The 27,494-nt window shown below is 36.9% G+C and overlaps 1 protein-coding gene across 5 annotated transcripts in view; it reads left to right on the top strand.

Annotated features, from left to right (window-relative positions):
• ccdc71 (coiled-coil domain containing 71) overlaps window positions 1–10,229 on the top strand; it is a 113,409-nt gene extending 103,180 nt beyond the window's left edge. For all 5 annotated transcript variants that reach the window (XM_062037627.1, XM_062037629.1, XM_062037628.1 and 2 more), the window contains one exon: window positions 8,637–10,229. In XM_062037627.1, coding sequence (XP_061893611.1) covers window positions 8,637–9,723 — 1,087 coding nt within the window. In that variant the 3' untranslated portion in view covers window positions 9,724–10,229. The remainder of the gene's footprint in view (window positions 1–8,636) is intronic.
• The last annotated feature ends 17,265 nt before the right edge of the window (window positions 10,230–27,494 follow it).

Here is a 27,494-nt window from a genome sequence, read left to right as displayed (position 1 = left end):
TTTATTTTTTTGTCCTGTCCAGCTTCTCAGGCAAATCATATAGTTGATGTAGATAGGCTGTTCAGATTTACTTTACAAAAGAGAAGTGTAGGATACTTCTCTTGTTGCCTTATTTGTATTTGACCACTACTGTTTTCTGTTTATTTGTTACTGACTGTGGCAGGACACCTCTGCCTCTGTTTCACTTTATGTTGCTGGTAAATAATATGGTTGTCGTAGTAGGCTAACGTTAAATTATTTAGTGTGCACTAATTAAAGGGGCAGAGCTTTAAGAGACATTTTAGCTTTTATATTTTATAAGATATATTTTTTGTAAGAACCACAATTAATAAATATATTTCAGTGAATAACTTATTGTTCAAATCTGTATATAAATATGTACATAAAGTGTTGTAATTATATTGTAAAATGGATGGATGGATGGACGTTTAAAACAAAACTGTTATTATTACTTAGTAAGTATACATTTTTTGAGCCTTTTTAGAGAAAATCATATCATTGTAGTAAATTATGCAAATTACTCGATGATGTCATGGTGACCACGTCCATAGCCACGCCCATAGCCACGCCCCCACCGCCACAGATATCTTGGCAGTTTATGGGAAACACTGAATCCATTGATAAGAAAATAACTTTTTGACTGATAGCATTGAAAGTTACCTTAATTTCAATACTTGATTCAAGTGTTCTCTATACAACTAATCAATACAATTTTGCTCTTTTCATGCCATATTTCAACGGTTATACATTCTAAAATGTCAGTACCAAATGACACGTTTTTCAAAATGTCGTAGTTCAGGTCCTTCTCCACCTACAGTGCTACTCCTCCACTCTTGTTCACGTGATTAATTTTGTATCCTTCCATATCAAAATATATTCCTTTCTTGGCATCAATCCATGTTTTTGAGATGGCGATCACTTTGAAGGGTTTGCTGTATTGTTCCAAAAAATGCTTTATGTTGTTGTATTTTGCATACAAGCTTCCATTTTTTAAATGAATGACAGTTTGTCAGATTTAATGACACTATTATAATGTTCCTCTCTATAATAAAAACAATTATTCCTGATGCGAGAGATTTGTATTTATTTGGTTCTACGGCATATCATACAATTCTAGACCTTTGTCTTTTCTGCAAAAGGTTTTCAGTTACATATCTTCCTGTTCAGCAATGGTTTGTTGCTTTATGATTGTCCGTAAGTGTTGATGAATGCGCTCCAAAATCCAGAGCTTCTTGTTCAGTAATCCCTTGACACATAGTAGTGCTGTTGTTGAATGTAGACGTATGTTTTTCCTCAGACTCCATTATCATTGTTGTCAAAGTGTTGTGGACTTTAAAGGCCTACTGAAATGAAATGTTTTTATTTAAACGGGAATGGCAGATCCATTCTATGTGTCATACTTGATCATTTCGCGATATTGCCATATTTTTGCTGAAAGGATTTAGTACAGAAAATCAACGATAAAGTTCGCAACTTTTGCTCGCTAAAAAAAAAAGCCTGGCCTTTACCGGAAGTAGCGTGACGTCACAAGCGGTAGTGCTGCTCACAATTCCCCGTTGTTTACAATGGAGCGAGAGAGATTCGGACCGAGAAAGTGACGATTACCCCATTAATTTGAGCGAGGATGAAAGATTCGTAGATGAGGAACGTTACAGTGAAGGACTTGAGAGGCAGTGATGGACGTATCTTTTTTTGCTCTGACCGTAACTTAGGTACAAGCTGGCTCATTGGATTCCACACTCTCTCCTTTTTCTATTGTAGATCACAGATTTGTATTTTAAACCATCTCAGATACTATATCCTCTTGAAAATAAGAGTCGAGAACGCGAAATGGACATTCACAGTGACTGAACATGTAAATACACGATTAATAATTCAGCTTTGCGAAGCTAAAAAAATAGAAGCTAACCTAGCTACGTAGCCAACGTGATAGCATCAGTCTCAAATGCAGATAGAAACTAAATTTTAAAAAAAACCTGGCTGGATGGATAGACAGAAGATCAATAATACTATTAAACCATGAACATGTAAATACACGATTTTTAATATTCCGCTTGGCGAAGCTAAAAAAAACAGAAGCTAACCTAGCTGCGTAGCCAACGTGATAGCGTCAGTCTCAAATGCAGATAGAAACTAAATTAAAAAAAAACCTGACTGGATGGATAGACAGAAGATCAATAATACTATTAAACCATGAACATGTAAATACACGATTAATAATATTCCGTTTGGCGAAGCTAAAAAACAGAAGCTAACCTAGCTGTGTAGCCAACGTGATAGCGTCAGTCTCAAATGCAGATAGAAACTAAATTAAAAAAAACCCTGACTGGATGGATAGACAGAAGATCAATAATACTATTAAACCATGAACATGTAAATACACGATTAATAATATTCCGCTTGGCGAAGCTAAAAAAACAGAAGCTAACCTTGCTGCGTAGCCAACGTGATAGCGTCAGTCTCAAATGCAGATAGAAACTAAATAAAAAAAAACCCTGACTGGATGGATAGACAGAAGATCAATAATACTATTAAACCATGAACATGTAAATACACGATTAATAATATTCCGCTTGGCGAAGCTAAAAAAACAGAAGCTAACCTAGCTGCGTAGCCAACGTCTCAAATGCAGATAGAAACTAAATTAAAAAAAACCCTGACTGGATGGATAGACAGAAGATCAATAATACTATTAAACCATGAACATGTAAATACACGATTAATAATATTCCGCTTGGCGAAGCTAAAAAAACAGAAGCTAACTTGGATGCGGCGGCGGGCGTTGTACGCTTTTGACGACACCCCGGCCGCCATCAGAGTCTGCAAGAAACATATATTTCCCCAAAGTTACGTACGTGACATGCACATATCGACACGCACGTACGGGCAAGCGATCAAATGTTTGGAAGCCAAAGCTGTACTCACCGTTGTGCGTCTGTTATCCTGCTCAAAACACAACACAACCTCCTGGTGTTGGTGTTGCTGTAGTCCGCCTCTCCACCGATCGCACCTACAACTTTCTTATTTGCAGTCTCCATTGTCCATTAAACAAATTGCTCAATCGCTTTATTAACAAGCGGTAACTGGTTGTAGTTCAAAAAGTAACGCACACACATACACGAGCTGCTGTTAGCCTAAAGACACAAAACACTTCTCTCTACCAATCCCCTTTCACTTCACATCAATCACACCCAAGTATAATTATTTAACCCCAACAGGTCGTTACAGTATGAATGGATAAACAAAAAATCCTCTAGAAACTAGACAAAGTGCATTGTACAATTAACAGCAACACTTGAAAAATAGAGCAAAACGATTTAATGTAAAATTTAGGGCTGCAACTATCAACTAATTTGATAATCGATTAATCTGTCGATTATTACTTCGATTAATCGATTAATAGTCGGATAAGGGACAAACTACATTTCTATCCTTTCCAGTATTTTATTGGGAAAAAAACAGCATTCTGGCACCATACTTATTTTGATTATTGTTTGTCAGCTGCTTGTAAATGTTGCAGTTTATAAATAAAGGTTTATAAAATAAAATTAAATAAAAGGAGCCTCTGCGCATGCGCATAGCATAGATCCAACGAATCGATGACTAAATTAATCGCCAACTATTTTTATAATCTATTTTAATCGATTACAGTGTTTCCCATAAACTGCCAAGATACCTGTGGCGGTGGGGGCGTGGCTATGGGCGTGGTGGTGGTGACCACGCCCATCGAGTAATTTGCATAATTTACTACAATGATTTGATTTTCTCTAAAAAGGCTCAAAAAATGTATACTTACTAATTAATAATAACAGTTTTGTTTTAAACGTCCATCCATCCATCCATCCATTTTACAATATAATTACAACACTTTATGTACATATTTATATACAGATTTGAACAATAAGTTATTCACTGAAATATATTTTCTAATTGTGGTTCTTACAAAAAATATATCTTATAAAATATAAAAGCTAAAATGTCTCTTAAAGCTCTGCCCCTTTAATTAGTGCATACTAAATAATTTAACTTTAGCCTACTACTACAACCATATTATTTACCAGCAACATAAAGTGAAACAGAGGCAGAGGTGTCCTGCCACAGTCAGTAACAAATAAACAGAAAACAGAGGTGGTGGTAGATAGACACAGAGCTTCATCAAACATCTGATCCACTGAACAAAGAGCTCCAAAAATCTTGAACTTTAGACTGCCATCAGTTTTACTCCCTACACTTAACCATGTGTTTCCTACTGCCTGCAGACTTTGCACCCTTTGTTATACACATGTTGTGTTTGTAATATAAATACATTTGATAAAGTCAAATACAAATAAGGCAACAAGAGAAGTATCCTACACTTCTCTTTTGTAAAGTAAATCTGAACAGCCTATATGGGCATCTACATCAACTATATGATTTGCCTGAGAAGCTGGTGAGGACAAAAAAAAAAAAAAAAGTTTAAATTTTATTTTTTGCGGCGGACGTAATTCTTTCGTGGTGGGCCGCCACAAATAAATGAATGTGTGGGAAACCCTGGATTAGTTGTTGCAACCCTAGTAAAATTATATATATGTTAATACTAAGTCATGAAATATATTTGTTTTTAAATGTGTGTATGTACCTGTTTTTTAGCCACAGCAGATTACGCAAATTATACGACAACGTCATGATAACCACTTCCCCACCACAACCTCAGCCACGACCCTGGGTGAAACCCTGTTGTGGTATTGTTGTTTATTCCATTCAGTGGAATGAACGTGTCAATGGTGTTGATATCAACAAACGTCATTTGATCGCAGAAAGTTAACTACTTTTTTCTTTGTTGTGGAAACATCCATTTCATCTGGTTTTCCTTTGTTGTCAACTGCTCTGGCATAAGATCTGGGAGTAATACGCAACCCTGTCACAATTACATTAATAATTTGTGTATTCTTTATGGTATTCTTCAAAGCAACGTCTTTTTGCAGGACTTCCACATCCTGGTGCAGTGCTTTGTTTTCCTCTCTGAACATCCTCATTTCATTCCTTATGTTGACACACATTTTCCTTTTCAGGGTGTCATTCTGTGATTTCTGAATTTCTATGTTTGATTGCAGACTTTTCACAACTGATTGCATATCATTGGCAGTTCAAGTCAAACCATCCAAAATTGATTGCTGCCGTTCTTGTGTTGATACTAGAAAGTAAATATTTGTCAGCATTAGCCACATGTAAAGCACAATGTATTTAATGAGACCATAATTCAAATCGGACTGTTACTGTGTACGTGGACCCTGAAAAAAAATGATCCGATGTTGTCACATTGTCAATTTTCTTTCCCTTCGCTACCTTTGTCTTGCGTCTCTTTTTGAAATGAAGCTGTTCTCCATGTTGTGATATGTACGGGTTGCTGGGCGTCTTCATGTTACGACATTCTGCGCATGTGCCTGAGGCTAGTTAGCACTTGGAGAAGCTGTAAGGTCGTGAATAAAAGCGCTCATTGAGACAACAACTTGATCCCTTCTCTTATTGTTACATCGACGCATGACACTCCAGACTAGGGTTGGGTATCGTTTGAATTCGAACGATTCCGATTCCGATTTCTGACGATTCTCGATTCCGATTCTTTTAAGAGGCAGGGTCAAAAAAAAGTTTAGGATATTTTAAATGAGCTAGCTAACCTACAGTCTTTCTGAATGAAATAGTCTGACATTCTCCATCAATTTTAATTCTATTAACTTTTTATGAACTTTACTATAAATTCCTCACAGGGCTGTTTTCAACTAGAATATAAATATCAAATCTATGAACTTGAATATAAATATTATAAATTATGAATACATTTTCCCAGGGGTACACTTTCCTCAAGAGAGCTTTATTTTTGAAAACCTCATGAAAACACATTTACACATAAGTGTATGATGCTGCAGGAAACCTCATGAAAACACATTTACACATAAGTGTATGATGCTGCAGGAAACCTCATGAAAACACATTTACACACACAAGTGTATGTTGCTGCAGGTACTTAAAAATGTTACCGTGCTCCCACTGATGGGCTAACCTGGTGCAGAAAAGCAAATAAACAATAAGAAACAACTTGCAAAAGCCAGTCCAGATTAGCAGCAGGTACAGTATAAAATCAGAGACAGTTCTTGTTTAGGAAAATGACCATATCCGCCTTCTCAGGCAGGATGCGTGAGCGTTCTGGACAGATAGTGTCTCCTGCTGTGGAAAATACACGTTCGCTGGGTGTGGAAGAAGCTTGAACGCATAAATAGGAGAAAGCGAGATCTGACAGCAAAGGATACGTTTTTTGTTGGTTCAACCGGACCACCACCATGCAGCAGGGTCGTCAGATATAAGTATCGGTGGAACGTCCTGGTACATCTGCAGCTCTCTCTCCACTCGTTCCTTGATGGACATGGACCTCTGTTATTTCGCGGTTATTTCATTTTTTTTTGTAAAGTAAAGCCACACTTTCGACCGCCGACGCCCGCTATCCATGCTTGAGCTTGACTGACTCGCTCGGCTATGCTAACACTTCCGGCGGTGGGCGCTTCTTCGTTGGTGTTCAGCGGCTTCTTCTTCCGGTTCGGCGGACATATTTTTTTCCGGTCGGCGGACTGGGTATCGAAAATAGGAATCGAAATTTAAACTTTTGAATGATTCCGGGAGAATCGGAAAGTTAGTCCCGGTTCCAATCGATACTCGATACCCAACCCTACTCCAGACCATACTTCTGTTTTTGCTAGTCTTGGTTTGAGAGCAACAAACTCAACATGTTATAACGCTATTTATGTACACGATGAATGGGAGACGACAGCAACAAGAAAACCGCTTCATTTCGAGACTGATACATTTAGTTACCCCTCCACCACTTAAGTATAACTGACGTCAAAGGCATGCGTAGTAAGGATACTTTTTACTCGAATCGGAAGAAGTGTTTTCATGCGCTCCAATTTGAATGACTATCGGCATAAACCACCCGTTTCGATTGTAATTAAATTCTGTTACAAACGTGTGTGATCGGGTCAGATTATTCTGAATGGTGTGTTTACATGAAGCAAATAGACTTAGACTTCTTTTTATTGTCGTTCGAATTTGAACTTTACAGTACAGATAAGAACGGAATTTTGTTGCATTAGTTCATGGTAGTGCAGGATAAAAGAGCAATAAGGTGCAGATATAAATAAATAGATTACTGTACAGATATATATTGCACTTTTGCATATGCATCCACGTTTATGGATGTATGTTATATTGTCTTTATATTACAGCCAATTAATCCATTTTTGGGGGGAATTGAGGGGATTATTTTGATGCGTTCAAGAGTCTTACGGCCTGAGGGAAGAAGCTGTTACAGAACCTGGAGGTTCTGCTACGGAGGCTGCGGAACCTCTTTCTAGAGTCCAGCACTGAAAACAGTCCTTGGTGGGAGTGGGAGGAGTCTCTGCAGATTTTCTGAGCCCTGGTCAGGCAGCGGCTTTTTGCGATCTCCTTGATAGGATGATCTTTTCTGCCGTCCTCACCACTCTCTGCAGAGACTTCCAGTCTGCAGGCTCCAGTCCAAATAGTAACCCTAAGTAACTTCCGCATTACTACCAAAAGTAGCAATGATTTAATTGTACACAATTAAAACAGACACTACTTTAACTATTAAACTCTGTCCACACATTAAAGATGCAACGTAACCCGGTCAAAAGTGATCCTTGTAACAACAACCAGGATGTTGGGAAGGGGAAACGCTTGCTCCTCAGACGCATGCTCAGACTTGCAAAGTCTTCTGTATCAGATTTCGGCCAAAAGACTTTGATCACCGAAACAGGCTGTTGTGATGACTTTGGCAATAAGCACCTGACTGTCTGGAATGGAGGCAACATGTCTTTAATGTGGACGTGTTCCAATATAATCAAGGTAGACTCGCGCGGAGAGCGATCTGCAAAACGTGCAACGTGGAAATACAATAGGGCATTGCCAGCTGGTGGTCTTTCAAGAAGGGGAAGCGCCAGCTGCTTCTCATACAATATGTGCATTTCAAACACATCGGCTTTTCTGTACTCTGCAAAAGCTGACCAATAATAGCTCTTAGGCCTGGGTTGCCGCTGACGCTAAACTAGAATATTAGCGAGACATCGCAAACATATTAAAGGATTATATATTATTTACTCGTCCATTGCCAAACACAGAAGGCACTGATCCAATTAAGTAGTTTTTAGGAAAACCATTCTTTATTTTGCTGGTAGACTGTGATGCAGTTGTCTTACATTATAAGGCTAAGCTAGCTACAGAACAAATCAAGCTGAAATTGCTTCAGTATATTTAACACATTTGTAACCTACAATTATTACTGCCGGTTTGACTGTCTCCTCCGTGGCCATAAGTAGCAGTAACCGAGCCCGGTATTAAAAGTAGTTTATCGGAAAATCCATCTTCTGAAGCAGGACTCATTGCGAAGAGAGACTTTTTTCCCCGAGTAAGGCACTTTCTTACATCCGATTAGGTGGAAAGTTTGTGTAGTGACTTGTGCTGGTTAAAACCGAGCTCAAACATGAAATAAAATGGCGGACTCACGCAAAGACCAATATGTACAGGAAGATTATTGAACATTTGATTTGAAGTCAAAGTATTTTGTTTAATTTCACCTTATCTTTGTTTAGGAGGAGTGCTAACATGGCTGCTGCAGCGCGAGGGCCTACGATTGGCCGGCCGTTGGAATTTGCCAAAGAAGAGCAGAGGGCGGTTCACTCCTGGTCCAGGATTGCGTCTGCTGGTCACAATGTCGTCCTGGATGCTCTGAAGATCCTCAGCCCCATGTCACGAGACCTCTCAAGCACCGAAGAATTAGTCACCTTCTTGCAAGAGCTGAGCGAGGAGGGCCACAAGCCCACTGTGCTGCGGAGCAAGGATGTGTACGGCTACCGCTCCTCCACTAACCAGCTTCTGACTGAAGACATGCTTAAGCAACCCAACCGGATTGTCAGACCTACAGCCAAAAAGAGGCGAAGGGTTAGAGTCAAGAAAAGAGAGGTTCACCCTTCATGGAACATCTTTGAAAGACGTAACCCCCGAATCCAGGGGATTCCGCCCCCTGAGCTACTGACGGACCATCGTGCTGTTGTCTACAACAGGCCGCCTGTTCGGATGTCAGAGATTTCAGAGCCGCCCCCCATGCAGTCGTGCCTCAGACTAACTAATATCAAAGGTCTGTCTGGTTGTCACACGGCTAGGCTCCAGATCCAAACCACATGGGACTTACCCTGTAAGACACCCCCGGTTGTCTTTTTGCAGAAGCAGCCCCCTCCAGCACTTTCAGGAATACCTTTGCAGCCTTCCCAGAATGGTGGTGGGGCCTCCACTCGAGCCGTGGCCTTGTTCAGCCAGAAGAACCTGTCCTGCCCCGTCCGCCTGGACGGCGCCCTCATCGGAGATTCTGCGCCAGTGTTCTATGCTAACGGCCGAGCTTTCCCACACACACATACAGAGCTGAGCAGCAACGGCTGGAGGGGCATTGGCCTCCACCAAAATGGACTGGGCCCAAAAGAACTGACGAACCCCACCCGGCAAAGAAACCGCTGGAAAGATAAGCGACGTTTACGATCTAAAGTCATAAAGGTGGATGACTCTCGCTCAGTGGATGAAGCCCGATGGAAAGCTCAAAACATTTTACAGGTGAACCTGTCTCCAGTCATCCAGATCCATCCTCTCAACCATGTTCTCAGAGACTTCAGATACCAGAAGAACTGACGCTCCTTCAAGCATACCTTCTTTCATTAGTTAGTGTCTTACATCCTTGAGTTTCTACCTGGATACCAGACTTCTTTCATGGTTTTTGAAATGTCTGCAGAGGAAGCCCAGGTAGGTCCTGAACGTTTTTTGTTTTTTTTCTTCATGTTGGTCACATGAAAGGCTTAAGAAGTTGGAAATGTATTTTCCTAGCTGGCTGGGAAACGATTTTCCACAGAATGCTGGTACTTTTCTACGCCACACAAATCCGGCATTCTGCTTTCAGTTAAGATGTCGGCCAATGTTTCCTCTTCCGTTTTTCACTTGGATGGTCTTAATGTTATGCCATTATTTTTGCGTGGAGCACCATTATTTCATTAGTATTTCAAATTCCATGGAAGAATAGCACCATTTTGGTTTAAGAATGAAAGTATTTTTTGTGTAATGTCTTGCAGAGGTGAGGCCGGTGTGCTTCCGAAAGACTTGGTCTCCAATAAACAAAGATCCTAAATTGTGGGAGAGAATGAGTTTGTCTTCCTTTTTTTGTTTCACTGTGAGAAAAGGCAGGGGAAGTGTATAGTCCTGAAGTCCTTGTTCTTGTAAGCAAACGTAGTATTTTGGACTGATGATAGCCAATCTGCTGTGGATGAGAAAGGCCAAAGTGTACCGTCAGATTCTGACCTAAATTCTTTCAATTGCTACTAAGTTTTGCTAACTGCTTCCTTCAATTTGTTTGAAATCTTCCAGTTGCCCGTTGTTACCACGCACGACTACTCAACTGTTCAGTGTATCTGTTTGAACTCAACTGCGGGTGCTTACTTTTCAAACTTGGTGCTCAATCTAAGGCTTCAGAAAATTAAACATTTGTAATCTTCCTGTTGGCCTTTCCTTCGGACAGAAAGTGCCGCTGCACCCCCGCAGGTTGGGAGTAGCGTGGTGGAGTATCCGAGAGTGAAAAACAATATTTATGGCAAACCAAACGTTTGAAAGTCTGCTTCCCAAGTTATTCTAAGATGAAATCAAGACTGGTACAGTTGTGGTCAAAAGTGTACATCATACTTGCCAACCTTGAGACCTCCGATTCCGGGAGGCGGGGGGTGGGGCGGGGCGGGGGGCGTGGTTAAGAGGGGAGGAGTATATTTACAGCTAGAATTCACCAACTCGAGTATTTCATATATATTTCATGTATGAAATACTTGACTTTCAGTGAATTCAGGCTATATATATTTATTTTATTATACATAGAAATAAAAGAAATACTTGAATTTTAGTGTTCCGGAGGCTATCCAGTAGATGGCATTATTGTTCTGTTTAAGAGTGTCACAACATTGCTGTTTACGGCAGACAAACTGCTTTACGGTAGACGAAAACGTGACTGCTGTTGTTGTGTGTTGTTACCGCGCTGGGAGGACGTTAATGAAACGGCCTAACAATAAACCCGCATAAGAAACCAAGAGCTCGCCATAAATCATTCTACAGTTATAACGTGATTGGGCAGGCAAGCTGTTTATATCGTGGGAAAGCGGACGTGAAAACAGACTGCCGCCGCTGTCCCCACTCAGGTCCGCATTCCGGGAGTTTATCGGGAGAAAATTTCTTCCGGGAGGTTATCGGGAGAGGCGCTGAATTCCGGGAGTCTCCCGGTAAAACCGGGAGGGTTGGCAAGTAATGGTGTACATCCGCTTGTAAAGAACATCATGTCATGGCTGTCTTGAGTTTCCAATCATTTCTACAACTCTTATTTTGTTGTGATAATTGGAGCACATACTTGTTGGTCACAAAAAACATTCATGAAGTTTGCTTCTTTTATGAATTTATTATGGATCTACTGAAAATGTGAGCAAAAGTATACATACAGCAACATACATTATCAATTTTGGTGATGTAGAAAAGTTACAATCAAATCGGCATGGCCTCTTAACTTCATGTGAGTGATTATGATTGACGACACCTGTTGACTTCTCTGAGGCCGGTTAAACAGGGCTCATGTGATGCAGTCATTAGACTCGGTTGCAAACGCCACAATGGCAAAGTCAAAGGAACTTGGCACGGATCTGAAAAAACGAATCATTGAGTCAGGAAAGTCACTTGGAGCCATTTCAAAGCAGCTTAAGGTCCCAAGAGCAACTGTGCAGACAATTCGTAAGTAGAAAGTGCATGGCACAGTTTTGTCACTGCCACAATCAGGAAGAAAACGCAAGCTATCACAATTTTGTCAAGAGGAGGGGTCAAAAACTCAAGCAGACGCTTTATTGCAGTGAAACTTGCCAAGGGACATGTTGGCAAATATTAACATTAGGGTTGGGTATCGTTTGAATTTGAACGATTCCGATTCTTTGTTTCGATTCCAATTCCTGGCGATTCTCGACTCCGATTCTTCTTGTACCATGCCGGGATCAATGTGTTTGACAGGTAGTCCCTGGGTTGAGAGTTTTCACCATATCCCTGCAAACATAAACAAACATGTAATGTTGCTGTTACTGTTTAGCCCAGTATCAATTAGCTTAGCTCTAACGTTGTTGCTTAACTAACCTAAATGTTGGAGATTCCACCTCTGAAAAGGGATGCAGTCTTTTGACTGTGTGCAGTGACCTTTCTGTGGCCCTCTTCTGTCTGTGGCACCGACATCTTCCCCATTGCCGCTACGGTGAACGGAGTACGCTGAGCACATCGCGGAGCCTGGCTAGCAGGTTGTAAATTGTCTATGAAAAAATACGCGGGCTAATTTGTTAGCTGCCTCAACGTTGGCGCAAAACACATTATTTATTGCATATATATTGTTTTACTTACCGGATTCGGACTGCAGTGCTGGGCGTCGGAGCCAGAAGACGGGACACGCATTTATTTGTACTCCATGAACTCGGAGGTGCTTCATCATGTTCGACGTGCACCCTCCTAAGCACGAAACAGTCCTGTCGCACGTGTTACATTTCGCCGATATTTCATTTTTTTTAGTAAAATAAAGCCACACTTTCGACCGCTGACGCCCGCTATCCATGCTTGACTGACTTGCTCGGCTACATAGGCTCGGCTATGCTAACACTTCCGGCGGTGGGCGCTTCTTCGTTGGTGTTCAGCGGCTTCTTCTTCCGGTCGGCGGACTTATTCTTTTTTTCCGGTCGGCGGACTGGGTATCGAAACTAGGAATCGAAATTTAAACTTTTGAACGATTCCGGGAGAATCGGAAAGTTAGTCCCGGTTCCATTCGATACTCGATACCCAACACTAATTAACATTGCTGTATGTATACTTTTGACCCAGCACATTTTCAGTAGAGCCATAATACATTCAAAAAAGAAGCAAACTTCATGAATGTTTTTGGTGACCAACGAGTATGTGCTCCGATCTATCACAAAAAAATAAGAGTTGTAGAAATGATTGGAAACTCGAGTGTGTGTAAACTTTTGACCACGACTGTAGATGCGCGTAGAATTCACCTGGATTTAGTGTTTGCCAAAGTCTCATTGAAAGCCGATTTACCGAAAGCTCTAAACATGCTGGTGACTTTATGAAGATCCAAGTTTTGAAATCCCAACACTAATTTATTACCAATGACATTTGGTATGACTTTAACATTTCCCAAATTGTGAGTTTTTGTTGAAGCTTTGGTTAGGTTTTGTTCCGTGAGAGTCTTGAGTCCGTGCCTGTCTTTTAGCATCGCAAACCCAACCCAAATTCTGTTTTCGTTTTTTTTATTTTTATATATCTTGTTCATTTCACTGGTGAAACACTTGTAACAATTTCCTATAAGAGCTTTGAAGAAGTTTTTGTTCAATAAACTGATCTGAAAAGTAGTGTTTTTTTAAATTTATTTGACACTTGTAAAATAGAAACACGAAGGCCATTGTTTTCATGCGGGAGCCAGAGCCCGATTCCAGAATTATTGATGTATTCTAGTTTATCACAAATATTCCAAAGGTTTATGGTGTGGTGCCCCAAGTTGTGTCCCTCAAGGCTCCCGACCAGAGACATTGTGCTTTTCTTTAGACGCAAACGTATTATCCATTTGGGTTCCTGGTTCAATCCCCACCTTCTACCAACCTCGTCACGTCCGTTGTGTCCTTGAGCAAGACACTTCACCCTTGCTCCTGAAGGGTCGTGGTTAGGACCTTGCATGGCAGCTAACGCCATCAGTGTGTGAATGGATGATTCTGGAAATAGTGTCAAAGCGCTTTGAGTACCTTGAAGGTAGAAAAGCGCTATACAAGTACAAGCCCTGTTCCATATGTGTTGGGAAATGGTGTTAGATGTAAATATAAACGGAATACAATGATTTGCAAATCCTTTTCAAGCCATATTCAATTGAATGCACTACAAAGACAACATATTTGATGTTCAAACTCATAAACTTTATTTTTTTGCAAATAATAATTAACTTAGAATTTCATGGCTGCAACACGTGCCAAAGTAGTTGGGAAAGGGCATGTTCACCACTGTGTTACATGGCCTTTCCTTTTAACAACACTCAGTAAACGATTGGGAACTGAGGAGACTAATTGTTGAAGCTTTGAAAGTGGAATTCTTTCCCATTCTTGTTTTGTGTAGAGCTTCAGTCGTATTTTACGCTTCATAATGCGCCACACATTTTCGATGGGAGACAGGTCTGGACTGCAGGCGGGCCAGGAAAGTACCCGCACTCTTTTTTTACGAAGCCACACTGTTGTAACACGTGCTGAATGTGGCTTGGCATTGTCTTGCGTCCATGGTAACGTTGCTTGGATGGCAACATATGTTGTTCCAAAAGCTGTATGTACCTTTCAGCATTAATGGTGCCTTCACAGATGTATAAGTTAGCTCTATATGATCCACCGTCCCAAGATGGCTGCCAGGTGCGGTGGCTAAGTCTGGGCACATCTGAAGCCGGTATGTATGTGCATATCGTAAAAACAACCGTCCAACATTTTACAACTAATTGTAAACTTATAGGTGCCGACCATCAGGGCCGAGTTGCGACGAGAGAGCGTTATTAAGCCGAGTTGGTAAGTGAATCTGTTTGCTAATAGTAGCTGCTAGCCGTACCCATGTATTGTCTATGGGCGGTTAGCATCGGCTTGTAATCCCGTTTCCTCCAATGTTTCTGATCCCATTGAATTTATATTTATTTCGAGTCTTTATTTTGGGTACTTACATATGGTGACTGAGTGTTGTGGCGTTTTAAGGCCATGTGCACTTTTTATGCTACGGTAAAGACAATGAATGAACACTGTTACACCCGTCATAGTGACGTCACTGTTATTGTTAATGTTACACCCGTCATAGTGACGTCACTGTTATTGTTAATGTTACACCCGTCATAGTGACGTCACTGTTATTGTTAATGTTACACCCGTCATAGTGACGTCACTGTTATTGTTAATGTTACACCCGTCATAGTGACGTCACTGTTATTGTTAATGTTACACCCGTCATAGTGACGTCACTGTTATTTTCTATTGTTTAATATTGTTCATGTTACACCCGTCATAGTGACGTCACTGTTATTTTCTATTGTTTAATATTGTTCATGTTGCACCCGTCATAGTGACGTCACTGTTATTTTCTATTGTTTAATATTGTTAATGTTACACCCGTCATAGTGACGTCACTGTTATTGTTAATGTTACACCCGTCATAGTGACGTCACTGTTATTGTTAATGTTACACCCGTCATAGTGACGTCACTGTTATTTTCTATTGTTTAATATTGTTCATGTTGCACCCGTCATAGTGACGTCACTGTTATTTTCTATTGTTTAATATTGTTAATGTTACACCCGTCATAGTGACGTCACTGTTATTTTCTATTGTTTAATATTGTTCATGTTACACCCGTCATAGTGACGTCACTGTTATTTTCTATTGTTTAATATTGTTAATGTTACACCCGTCATAGTGACGTCACTGTTATTTTCTATTGTTTAATATTGTTCATGTTACACCCGTCATAGTGACGTCACTGTTATTTTCTATTGTTTAATATTGTTCATGTTACACCCGTCATAGTGACGTCACTGTTATTGTTAATGTTACACCCGTCATAGTGACGTCACTGTTATTTTCTATTGTTTAATATTGTTAATGTTACACCCGTCATAGTGACGTCACTGTTATTTTCTATTGTTTAATATTGTTCATGTTGCACCCGTCATAGTGACGTCACTGTTATTTTCTATTGTTTAATATTGTTAATGTTACACCCGTCATAGTGACGTCACTGTTATTGTTAATGTTACACCCGTCATTGTGACGTCACTGTTATTGTTAATGTTACACCCGTCATAGTGACGTCACTGTTATTGTTAATGTTACACCCGTCATAGTGACGTCACTGTTATTTTCTATTGTTTAATATTGTTAATGTTACACCCGTCATAGTGACGTCACTGTTATTTTCTATTGTTTAATATTGTTCATGTTGCACCCGTCATAGTGACGTCACTGTTATTTTCTATTGTTTAATATTGTTAATGTTACACCCGTCATAGTGACGTCACTGTTATTGTTAATGTTACACCCGTCATTGTGACGTCACTGTTATTGTTAATGTTACACCCGTCATAGTGACGTCACTGTTATTGTTAATGTTACACCCGTCATAGTGACGTCACTGTTATTTTCTATTGTTTAATATTGTTAATGTTACACCCGTCATAGTGACGTCACTGTTATTTTCTATTGTTTAATATTGTTCATGTTACACCCGTCATAGTGACGTCACTGTTATTTTCTATTGTTTAATATTGTTAATGTTACACCCGTCATAGTGACGTCACTGTTATTTTCTATTGTTTAATATTGTTCATGTTGCACCCGTCATAGTGACGTCACTGTTATTTTCTATTGTTTAATATTGTTAATGTTACACCCGTCATAGTGACGTCACTGTTATTGTTAATGTTACACCCGTCATTGTGACGTCACTGTTATTGTTAATGTTACACCCGTCATAGTGACGTCACTGTTATTGTTAATGTTACACCCGTCATAGTGACGTCACTGTTATTTTCTATTGTTTAATATTGTTCATGTTACACCCGTCATAGTGACGTCACTGTTATTTTCTATTGTTTAATATTGTTAATGTTACACCCGTCATAGTGACGTCACTGTTATTTTCTATTGTTTAATATTGTTCATGTTACACCCGTCATAGTGACGTCACTGTTATTTTCTATTGTTTAATATTGTTCATGTTGCACCCGTCATAGTGACGTCACTGTTATTTTCTATTGTTTAATATTGTTAATGTTACACCCGTCATAGTGACGTCACTGTTATTTTCTATTGTTTAATATTGTTCATGTTGCACCCGTCATAGTGACGTCACTGTTATTTTCTATTGTTTAATATTGTTAATGTTACACCCGTCATAGTGACGTCACTGTTATTGTTAATGTTACACCCGTCATTGTGACGTCACTGTTATTGTTAATGTTACACCCGTCATAGTGACGTCACTGTTATTGTTAATGTTACACCCGTCATAGTGACGTCACTGTTATTTTCTATTGTTTAATATTGTTCATGTTGCACCCGTCATAGTGACGTCACTGTTATTTTCTATTGTTTAATATTGTTCATGTTGCACCCGTCATAGTGACGTCACTGTGTACTGTTGTTTGTTATGTTGTACATACATGGGATTGTTTAATATTGTTAATGTTACACCCGTCATAGTGACGTCACTGTTATTTTCTATTGTTTAATATTGTTCATGTTGCACCCGTCATAGTGACGTCACTGTGTACTGTTGTTTGTTATGTTGTACATACATGGGATTGTTTAATATTGTTAATGTTACACCCGTCATAGTGACGTCACTGTTATTGTTAATGTTACACCCGTCATAGTGACGTCACTGTTATTTTCTATTGTTTAATATTGTTCATGTTGCACCCGTCATAGTGACGTCACTGTTATTTTCTATTGTTTAATATTGTTAATGTTACACCCGTCATAGTGACAACACTGTGTACTGTTGTTTGTTATGTTGTACATACATGGGATTGTTTGATATTGTTAATGTTACACCCGTCATAGTGACGTCACTGTTATTTTCTATTGTTTAATATTGTTCATGTTGCACCCGTCATAGTGACGTCACTGTTATTTTCTATTGTTTAATATTGTTAATGTTACACCCGTCATAGTGACGTCACTGTTATTTTCTATTGTTTAATATTGTTCATGTTGCACCCGTCATAGTGACATCACTGTTATTTTCTATTGTTTAATATTGTTAATGTTACACCCGTCATAGTGACGTCACTGTTATTTTCTATTGTTTAATATTGTTCATGTTGCACCCGTCATAGTGACGTCACTGTTATTTTCTATTGTTTAATATTGTTAATGTTACACCCGTCATAGTGACGTCACTGTTATTTTCTATTGTTTAATATTGTTCCTGTTGCACCCGTCATAGTGACGTCACTGTTATTTTCTATTGTTTAATATTGTTAATGTTACACCCGTCATAGTGACGTCACTGTTATTGTTAATGTTACACCCGTCATAGTGACGTCACTGTTATTGTTAATGTTACACCCGTCATAGTGACGTCACTGTTATTGTTAATGTTACACCCGTCATAGTGACGTCACTGTTATTGTTAATGTTACACCCGTCATAGTGACGTCACTGTTATTGTTAATGTTACACCCGTCATAGTGACGTCACTGTTATTGTTAATGTTACACCCGTCATAGTGACGTCACTGTTATTGTTAATGTTACACCCGTCATAGTGACGTCACTGTTATTGTTAATGTTACACCCGTCATAGTGACGTCACTGTTATTTTCTATTGTTTAATATTGTTAATGTTACACCCGTCATAGTGACGTCACTGTTATTTTCTATTGTTTAATATTGTTAATGTTACACCCGTCATAGTGACGTCACTGTTATTGTTAATGTTACACCCGTCATAGTGACGTCACTGTTATTGTTAATGTTACACCCGTCATAGTGACGTCACTGTTATTGTTAATGTTACACCCGTCATAGTGACGTCACTGTTATTGTTAATGTTACACCCGTCATAGTGACGTCACTGTTATTGTTAATGTTACACCCGTCATAGTGACGTCACTGTTATTGTTAATGTTACACCCGTCATAGTGACGTCACTGTTATTGTTAATGTTACACCCGTCATAGTGACGTTATTGTTAATGTTACACCCGTCATAGTGACGTCACTGTTATTTTCTATTGTTTAATATTGTTCATGTTGCACCCGTCATAGTGACGTCACTGTTATTTTCTATTGTTTAATATTGTTAATGTTACACCCGTCATAGTGACGTCACTGTTATTGTTAATGTTACACCCGTCATAGTGACGTCACTGTTATTGTTAATGTTACACCCGTCATAGTGACGTCACTGTTATTTTCTATTGTTTAATATTGTTCATGTTGCACCCGTCATAGTGACGTCACTGTTATTTTCTATTGTTTAATATTGTTAATGTTACACCCGTCATAGTGACAACACTGTGTACTGTTGTTTATGTTGTACATACATGGGATTGTTTAATATTGTTAATGTTACACCCGTCATAGTGACGTCACTGTTATTTTCTATTGTTTAATATTGTTCATGTTGCACCCGTCATAGTGACGTCACTGTGTACTGTTGTTTGTTATGTTGTACATACATGGGATTGTTTAATATTGTTAATGTTACACCCGTCATAGTGACGTCACTGTTATTTTCTATTGTTTAATATTGTTAATGTTACACCCGTCATAGTGACGTCACTGTTATTGTTAATGTTACACCCGTCATAGTGACGTCACTGTTATTGTTAATGTTACACCCGTCATAGTGACGTCACTGTTATTTTCTATTGTTTAATATTGTTCATGTTGCACCCGTCATAGTGACGTCACTGTTATTTTCTATTGTTTAATATTGTTAATGTTACACCCGTCATAGTGACAACACTGTGTACTGTTGTTTATGTTGTACATACATGGGATTGTTTAATATTGTTAATGTTACACCCGTCATAGTGACGTCACTGTTATTTTCTATTGTTTAATATTGTTCATGTTGCACCCGTCATAGTGACGTCACTGTTATTTTCTATTGTTTAATATTGTTCATGTTGCACCCGTCATAGTGACGTCACTGTGTACTGTTGTTTGTTATGTTGTACATGCATGGGATTGTTTAATATTGTTAATGTTACACCCGTCATAGTGACGTCACTGTTATTGTTAATGTTACACCCGTCATAGTGACGTCACTGTTATTTTCTATTGTTTAATATTGTTAATGTTACACCCGTCATAGTGACAACACTGTGTACTGTTGTTTGTTATGTTGTACATACATGGGATTGTTTAATATTGTTAATGTTACACCCGTCATAGTGACGTCACTGTTATTGTTAATGTTACACCCGTCATAGTGACGTCACTGTTATTGTTAATGTTACACCCGTCATAGTGACGTCACTGTTATTTTCTATTGTTTAATATTGTTCATGTTGCACCCGTCATAGTGACGTCACTGTTATTTTCTATTGTTTAATATTGTTAATGTTACACCCGTCATAGTGACAACACTGTGTACTGTTGTTTATGTTGTACATACATGGGATTGTTTAATATTGTTAATGTTACACCCGTCATAGTGACGTCACTGTTATTTTCTATTGTTTAATATTGTTCATGTTGCACCCGTCATAGTGACGTCACTGTGTACTGTTGTTTGTTATGTTGTACATGCATGGGATTGTTTAATATTGTTAATGTTACACCCGTCATAGTGACGTCACTGTTATTGTTAATGTTACACCCGTCATAGTGACGTCACTGTTATTGTTAATGTTACACCCGTCATAGTGACGTCACTGTTATTTTCTATTGTTTAATATTGTTAATGTTACACCCGTCATAGTGACGTCACTGTTATTGTTAATGTTACACCCATCATAGTGACGTCACTGTTATTTTCTATTGTTTAATATTGTTCATGTTACACCCGTCATAGTGACGTCACTGTTATTTTCTATTGTTTAATATTGTTCATGTTGCACCCGTCATAGTGACAACACTGTGTACTGTTGTTTGTTATGTTGTACATACATGGGATTGTTTAATATTGTTAATGTTAGCAGTATTATTGCTAATAATGATAATAATAATTGTAGCTTGTTTATTGAAGGTCGAACAATAGATGACTTAATGTTGATGTTTATGTGCGCACATTGATTGAACTCCGGGTCCTGTGTTTACGTAGGCCAGGTCCCTAAGTCTTGGATGGTGAGCTGTAGATAGGCCTTGAGCCTGAGCCCAAGGATCTCCACCTCTCAACCCCTGAACTCCACCTGCTCTGGTCGGGCCGGTAGGCGGCTTATAGCCGAACCCCTTGCCTCGCACCTCATTACTCTGCAGCCCTTTGCACTACCTCATACACACCCTGCCCATAAAGTCAACTGTCACTACAAACTGCCATATCCACAACCCCAACCCTGGGACCCCATTTTGAACATTCCTAGCGCCAACACTGCTGTCAACAGAGGAGAAAAATGCTTTATTTAAATAAATATATTATTTATAAAGCAAGTTCGAGTATCATTGGCAAATGTTCACCTAGTCCCCGCCTTGGCACGCATATATGTCCTCTTTTTGGGATTTCAGAATATGGTCAGCCTATATAAGTTACCCATGCCTTGCGTGGATAACAGTCTGGATGGTTCGCTTCCCCTTTGGTCCGGATGACACGATGTCGAATATTTCCAAAAACAATTTGAAATGTGGACTCGTCAGACCACAGAACACTTTTCCACTTTGCATGAGTCCATCTTAGATGATCTCGGGCCCAGAGAAGCTGGCGGCGTTTCTGGGTGTTGTTGATAAACGGTTTTCGCTTTGCATAGTAGAGCTTTAACTTGCACTTACAGATGTAGCGACCAACCGTATTTAGTGACAGTGGTTTTCTGAAGTGTTCCTGAGCCCATGTGGTGATATCCTTTAGAGATCGATGTCGGTTTTTGATACAGTGCCGTCTGAGGGATGGAAGGTCACGCTCATTTAGTGTTGGTTTCCAGCCATGCTGCTTATGTGGAGTGATTTCTCCAGATTCTCTGAACCTTTTGATGATATTACGGAGCGTAGATGTTGAAATCCCTAAATTTCTTGCAATTGCACTTTGAGAAACGTTGTTCTTAAACTGTTCAACTGAATATGGGTTGAAATTGATTTGCAAATCATTGTATTCCGTTTATATTTACATCTAACACCATTTCCCAACTCATATGTTCATTCATAGTTTTGATGTGACAATCTACAATGTAAATAGTCATGAAAATAAAGAAAAGGCATTGAGAAATAGAGGAAATGCTAGCACAAAGTATGTTCTTTATTTTTGTGACGATCTCATCTTTACATCCAGGAGAGTGACAAATTAACGGTATCGGAGTTAATATGAAATCCTGAAAACCCAACATGAGTACTTTGTCGCACCATCTCTGGCTTTTAGAACAGCTGGCAGTCTCGGATGCTTGGACTTAGCGATACTCTTCACTCATCTTGCTGTCCTCAGATCAGCTTTGCAGGTTGGAGTCTTCTCATTTTCTTCCATTTCCAACACAAATGTTCAATTGGAATGTGATCGGGACTTTTTACAGGCCGTGACATTGACCTTGTGTATCTCTGCAAGGAACATTTTTACAGTTTTTGCTCTAAGGCAAGATGCATTATCATCTTGGAAAAAAATGTCATCGGCAAAGTTTTTTTTCCGAGTTGATGGAATAAGAAAAGTGTCCAAAATGTCCACGTAAAGTTGCATTTATTGAAGGTGTAATGACCGCCATCTCTCCAGGAACATTACCTGATATTCAGCCCCGTATCATCAATGACTGTGGAAATGTGCATGTTTTCTTCAGGCAGTCGTCTTCATAAATCTCATTGGAAGCTAAAGTTCCAGCATCATCACCTGGCCCAATGTGGATCATCTGTTAATGGAACTTTCATCCAGTCATCCATAGTCCACCATTGCTTTGCCTTAGTCCACTGGAACTTTAGCTTTTCTGTATTTAAATCCCATGTCCTACAGGCAGTTTCTTACAGTTCCCGTGACTCCATTGTCCGCTTTATTTGTTTTGCTGTGCATCTTTTCTTTTCGTGACCTACCTTTTTTTATTTCTGTCTTGACACTTGTCTGCCAGTGCTTACCTTTTACAACCTTCTAGTGTTTTTCTACTTGATCCATCTGACTGAGAACATTCAACATTGCGTGATGATTTACCTTCTTGAAGAAGTTTAATGATCCTCTCCTTTCTTTCAATTGACATTTTTCGTGTTGGAGCCACGATTCATGTCAATCCACCTGATGTTTTAACTGCAGACTAATGAAGAAGTTCAATGTAATGCAGATGTTTGCTGTGATGAATGAATATTTACAGGGTGATTCCACTATTTGTTTCCAACGAATTGAGTGATTTCATAAATTTTCGCTCTGATACATACATACATGTGTTTGTGTGTTTATATATTTATATACATACATACATGTGTTTGTGTGTGTGTTTATATATTTATATACATACATACATGTGTTTGTGTGTGTGTGTTTATATATTTATATACATACATACATGTGTTTGTGTGTGTGTTTATATATTTATATACATACATACATGTGTTTGTGTGTGTGTTTATATATTTATATACATACATACATGTGTTTGTGTGTGTGTTTATATATTTATATACATACATACATGTGTTTGTGTGTGTGTTTATATATTTATATACATACATACATGTGTTTGTGTGTGTGTTTATATATTTATATACATACATACATGTGTTTGTGTGTGTGTTTATATATTTATATACATACATACATGTGTTTGTGTGTGTGTTTATATATTTATATACATACATACATGTGTTTGTGTGTGTGTTTATATATTTATATACATACATACATGTGTTTGTGTGTGTGTTTATATATTTATATACATACATACATGTGTTTGTGTGTGTGTTTATATATTTATATACATACATACATGTGTTTGTGTGTGTGTTTATATATTTATATACATACATACATGTGTTTGTGTGTGTGTATATGTTTATATACATACATACATGTGTTTGTGTGTGTGTTTATATATTTATATACATACATACATGTGTTTGTGTGTGTGTTTATATATTTATATACATACATACATGTGTTTGTGTGTGTGTATATGTTTATATACATACATACATGTGTTTGTGTGTGTGTTTATATATTTATATACATACATACATGTGTTTGTGTGTGTGTATATGTTTATATACATACATACATGTGTTTGTGTGTGTGTTTATATATTTATATACATACATACATGTGTTTGTGTGTGTGTTTATATATTTATATACATACATACATGTGTTTGTGTGTGTGTTTATATATTTATATACATACATACATGTGTTTGTGTGTGTGTTTATATATTTATATACATACATACATGTGTTTGTGTGTGTGTTTATATATTTATATACATACATACATGTGTTTGTGTGTGTGTTTATATATTTATATACATACATACATGTGTTTGTGTGTGTGTATATGTTTATATACATACATACATGTGTTTGTGTGTGTGTTTATATATTTATATACATACATACATGTGTTTGTGTGTGTGTTTATATATTTATATACATACATACATGTGTTTGTGTGTGTGTATATGTTTATATACATACATACATGTGTTTGTGTGTGTGTTTATATATTTATATACATACATACATGTGTTTGTGTGTGTGTATATGTTTATATACATACATACATGTGTTTGTGTGTGTGTATATGTTTATATACATACATACATGTGTTTGTGTGTGTGTATATGTTTATATACATACATACATGTGTTTGTGTGTGTGTTTATATATTTATATACATACATACATGTGTTTGTGTGTGTGTTTATATATTTATATACATACATACATGTGTTTGTGTGTGTGTTTATATATTTATATACATACATACATGTGTTTGTGTGTGTGTGTTTATATATTTATATACATACATACATGTGTTTGTGTGTGTGTGTTTATATATTTATATACATACATACATGTGTTTGTGTGTGTGTTTATATATTTATATACATACATACATGTGTTTGTGTGTGTGTTTATATATTTATATACATACATACATGTGTTTGTGTGTGTGTTTATATATTTATATACATACATACATGTGTTTGTGTGTGTGTGTGTTTATATATTTATATACATACATACATGTGTTTGTGTGTGTGTTTATATATTTATATACATACATACATGTGTTTGTGTGTGTGTATATGTTTATATACATACATACATGTGTTTGTGTGTGTGTTTATATATTTATATACATACATACATGTGTTTGTGTGTGTGTGTTTATATATTTATATACATACATACATGTGTTTGTGTGTGTGTGTTTATATATTTATATACATACATACATGTGTTTGTGTGTGTGTTTATATATTTATATACATACATACATGTGTTTGTGTTTATATATTTATATACATACATACATGTGTTTGTGTGTGTGTTTATATATTTATATACATACATACATGTGTTTGTGTGTGTGTGTGTTTATATATTTATATACATACATACATGTGTTTGTGTGTGTGTTTATATATTTATATACATACATACATGTGTTTGTGTGTTTATATATTTATATACATACATACATGTGTTTGTGTGTGTGTTTATATATTTATATACATACATACATGTGTTTGTGTGTGTGTTTATATATTTATATACATACATACATGTGTTTGTGTGTGTGTGTCTATATATTTATATACATACATACATGTGTTTGTGTGTGTGTGTTTATATATTTATATACATACATACATGTGTTTGTGTGTGTGTGTTTATATACATACATACATGTGTTTGTGTGTGTGTGTATGTATTTATATACATACATACATGTGTGTTTGTGTGTGTGTATGTGTTTATATATTTCTATACATACATACATGTGTTTGTGTGTGTGTGTGTGTGTTTATATATTTATATACATACATACATACATGTGTTTGTGTGTGTGTGTGTGTTTATATATTTATATACATACATACATGTGTGTTTGTGTGTGTGTATGTGTTTATATATTTATATACATACATACATGTTTGTGTGTGTGTATGTGTTTATATATTTATATACATACATGTGTTTGTGTGTGTGTGTGTATATATATTTATATATATACATACGTGTGTGTGTGTGTATGTATGTATATACATACATACATGTGTGTATGTATTTGTATATATATATACATACAAGTGTGTGTATGTATATATATACATACACACATGTATGTATATATGTGTATATATATATGTGTGTTTATATATGTATGTATATACATGTGTATATATACATGTATACATGTATGTATATCTACCCTGTATATATGTATACGTGTGTGTGTGTGTATATACATATGTATGTGTATAAATATATGTGTATGTATATGTGTATATATATATATGTGTGTGTGTATATATATATATGTGTGTGTGTATATACATACACGTGTGTGTGTATATATATATGTGTGTGTGTATATATATACACGTGTGTGTATATATACAGTATATACACACAGTGTGTATATATATACACAGTGTGTATATATATAAATATATATATACACGTGTAAATATATATATATATACACACATGTGTATATATACATGAGTGTATATATATATATATATACATGTGTATATATACATATACACACACATGTGTATATATACATGAGTGTATATATATATATATATATATATACATGTGTATATATACATATACGTGTGTGTGTGTATATATATATATACATGTGTATATAAATTGTGTGTATATGTATATACATGTGTGTATATATAAATATATATATATACATGTGTGTATACATACATGTGTGTATACATATATTAGGTGTCTGTATATACATATACGTGTGTATATATATATATATACACATATATATATATATACACACATTTATATACACATGTATATATATATATTATATATACATGTGTATATAAATATGTGTGTATATACATATACGTGTATATATATATATACACGTGTGTGTATATATATATATATACACGTGTATATATACACACGTGTATGTATATATATATACACACACGTGTATGTATATATATACACACCTACACACATGTATATATATACACACCTACACACATGTATATATATACATGTGTATATATATATACACACGTATATATATATATACACAAACGAGTGTATATATATACACACACTAGTATATATATATACATGTGTGTATATATATATACATGTGTGTATATGTATAAGTGTGTGTATATATATATACACACACACGTGTGTGTGTATATATACAGCATATACACACACGTGTGTGTGTATATATACATGTGTATATATATATACATACATGTGTGTGTGTATATATATACATGTGTATATATATATATACATACATACATGTGTGTGTGTATATATATTTACACACATGTATATATACACACACGTGTGTATATATACATGAGTGTATATATATATATACACATGTGTATATATATACATGTGTGTATATATAAATATATATATATACGTGTGTGTATATATACATGTGTGTATACATATATTAGGTGTCTGTATATACATATACGTGTGTATATATATATACACACACATATATACACACATTTATATACACATG

The sequence above is a fragment of the Entelurus aequoreus genome, linkage group LG26 (genome assembly GCF_033978785.1).
Source record: "Entelurus aequoreus isolate RoL-2023_Sb linkage group LG26, RoL_Eaeq_v1.1, whole genome shotgun sequence".
Classification (NCBI taxonomy): Eukaryota; Metazoa; Chordata; class Actinopteri; order Syngnathiformes; family Syngnathidae; genus Entelurus; species Entelurus aequoreus.
Note: the sequence above shows the minus strand (reverse complement) of the source record. Positions and strands in the feature narration are given on the sequence as shown.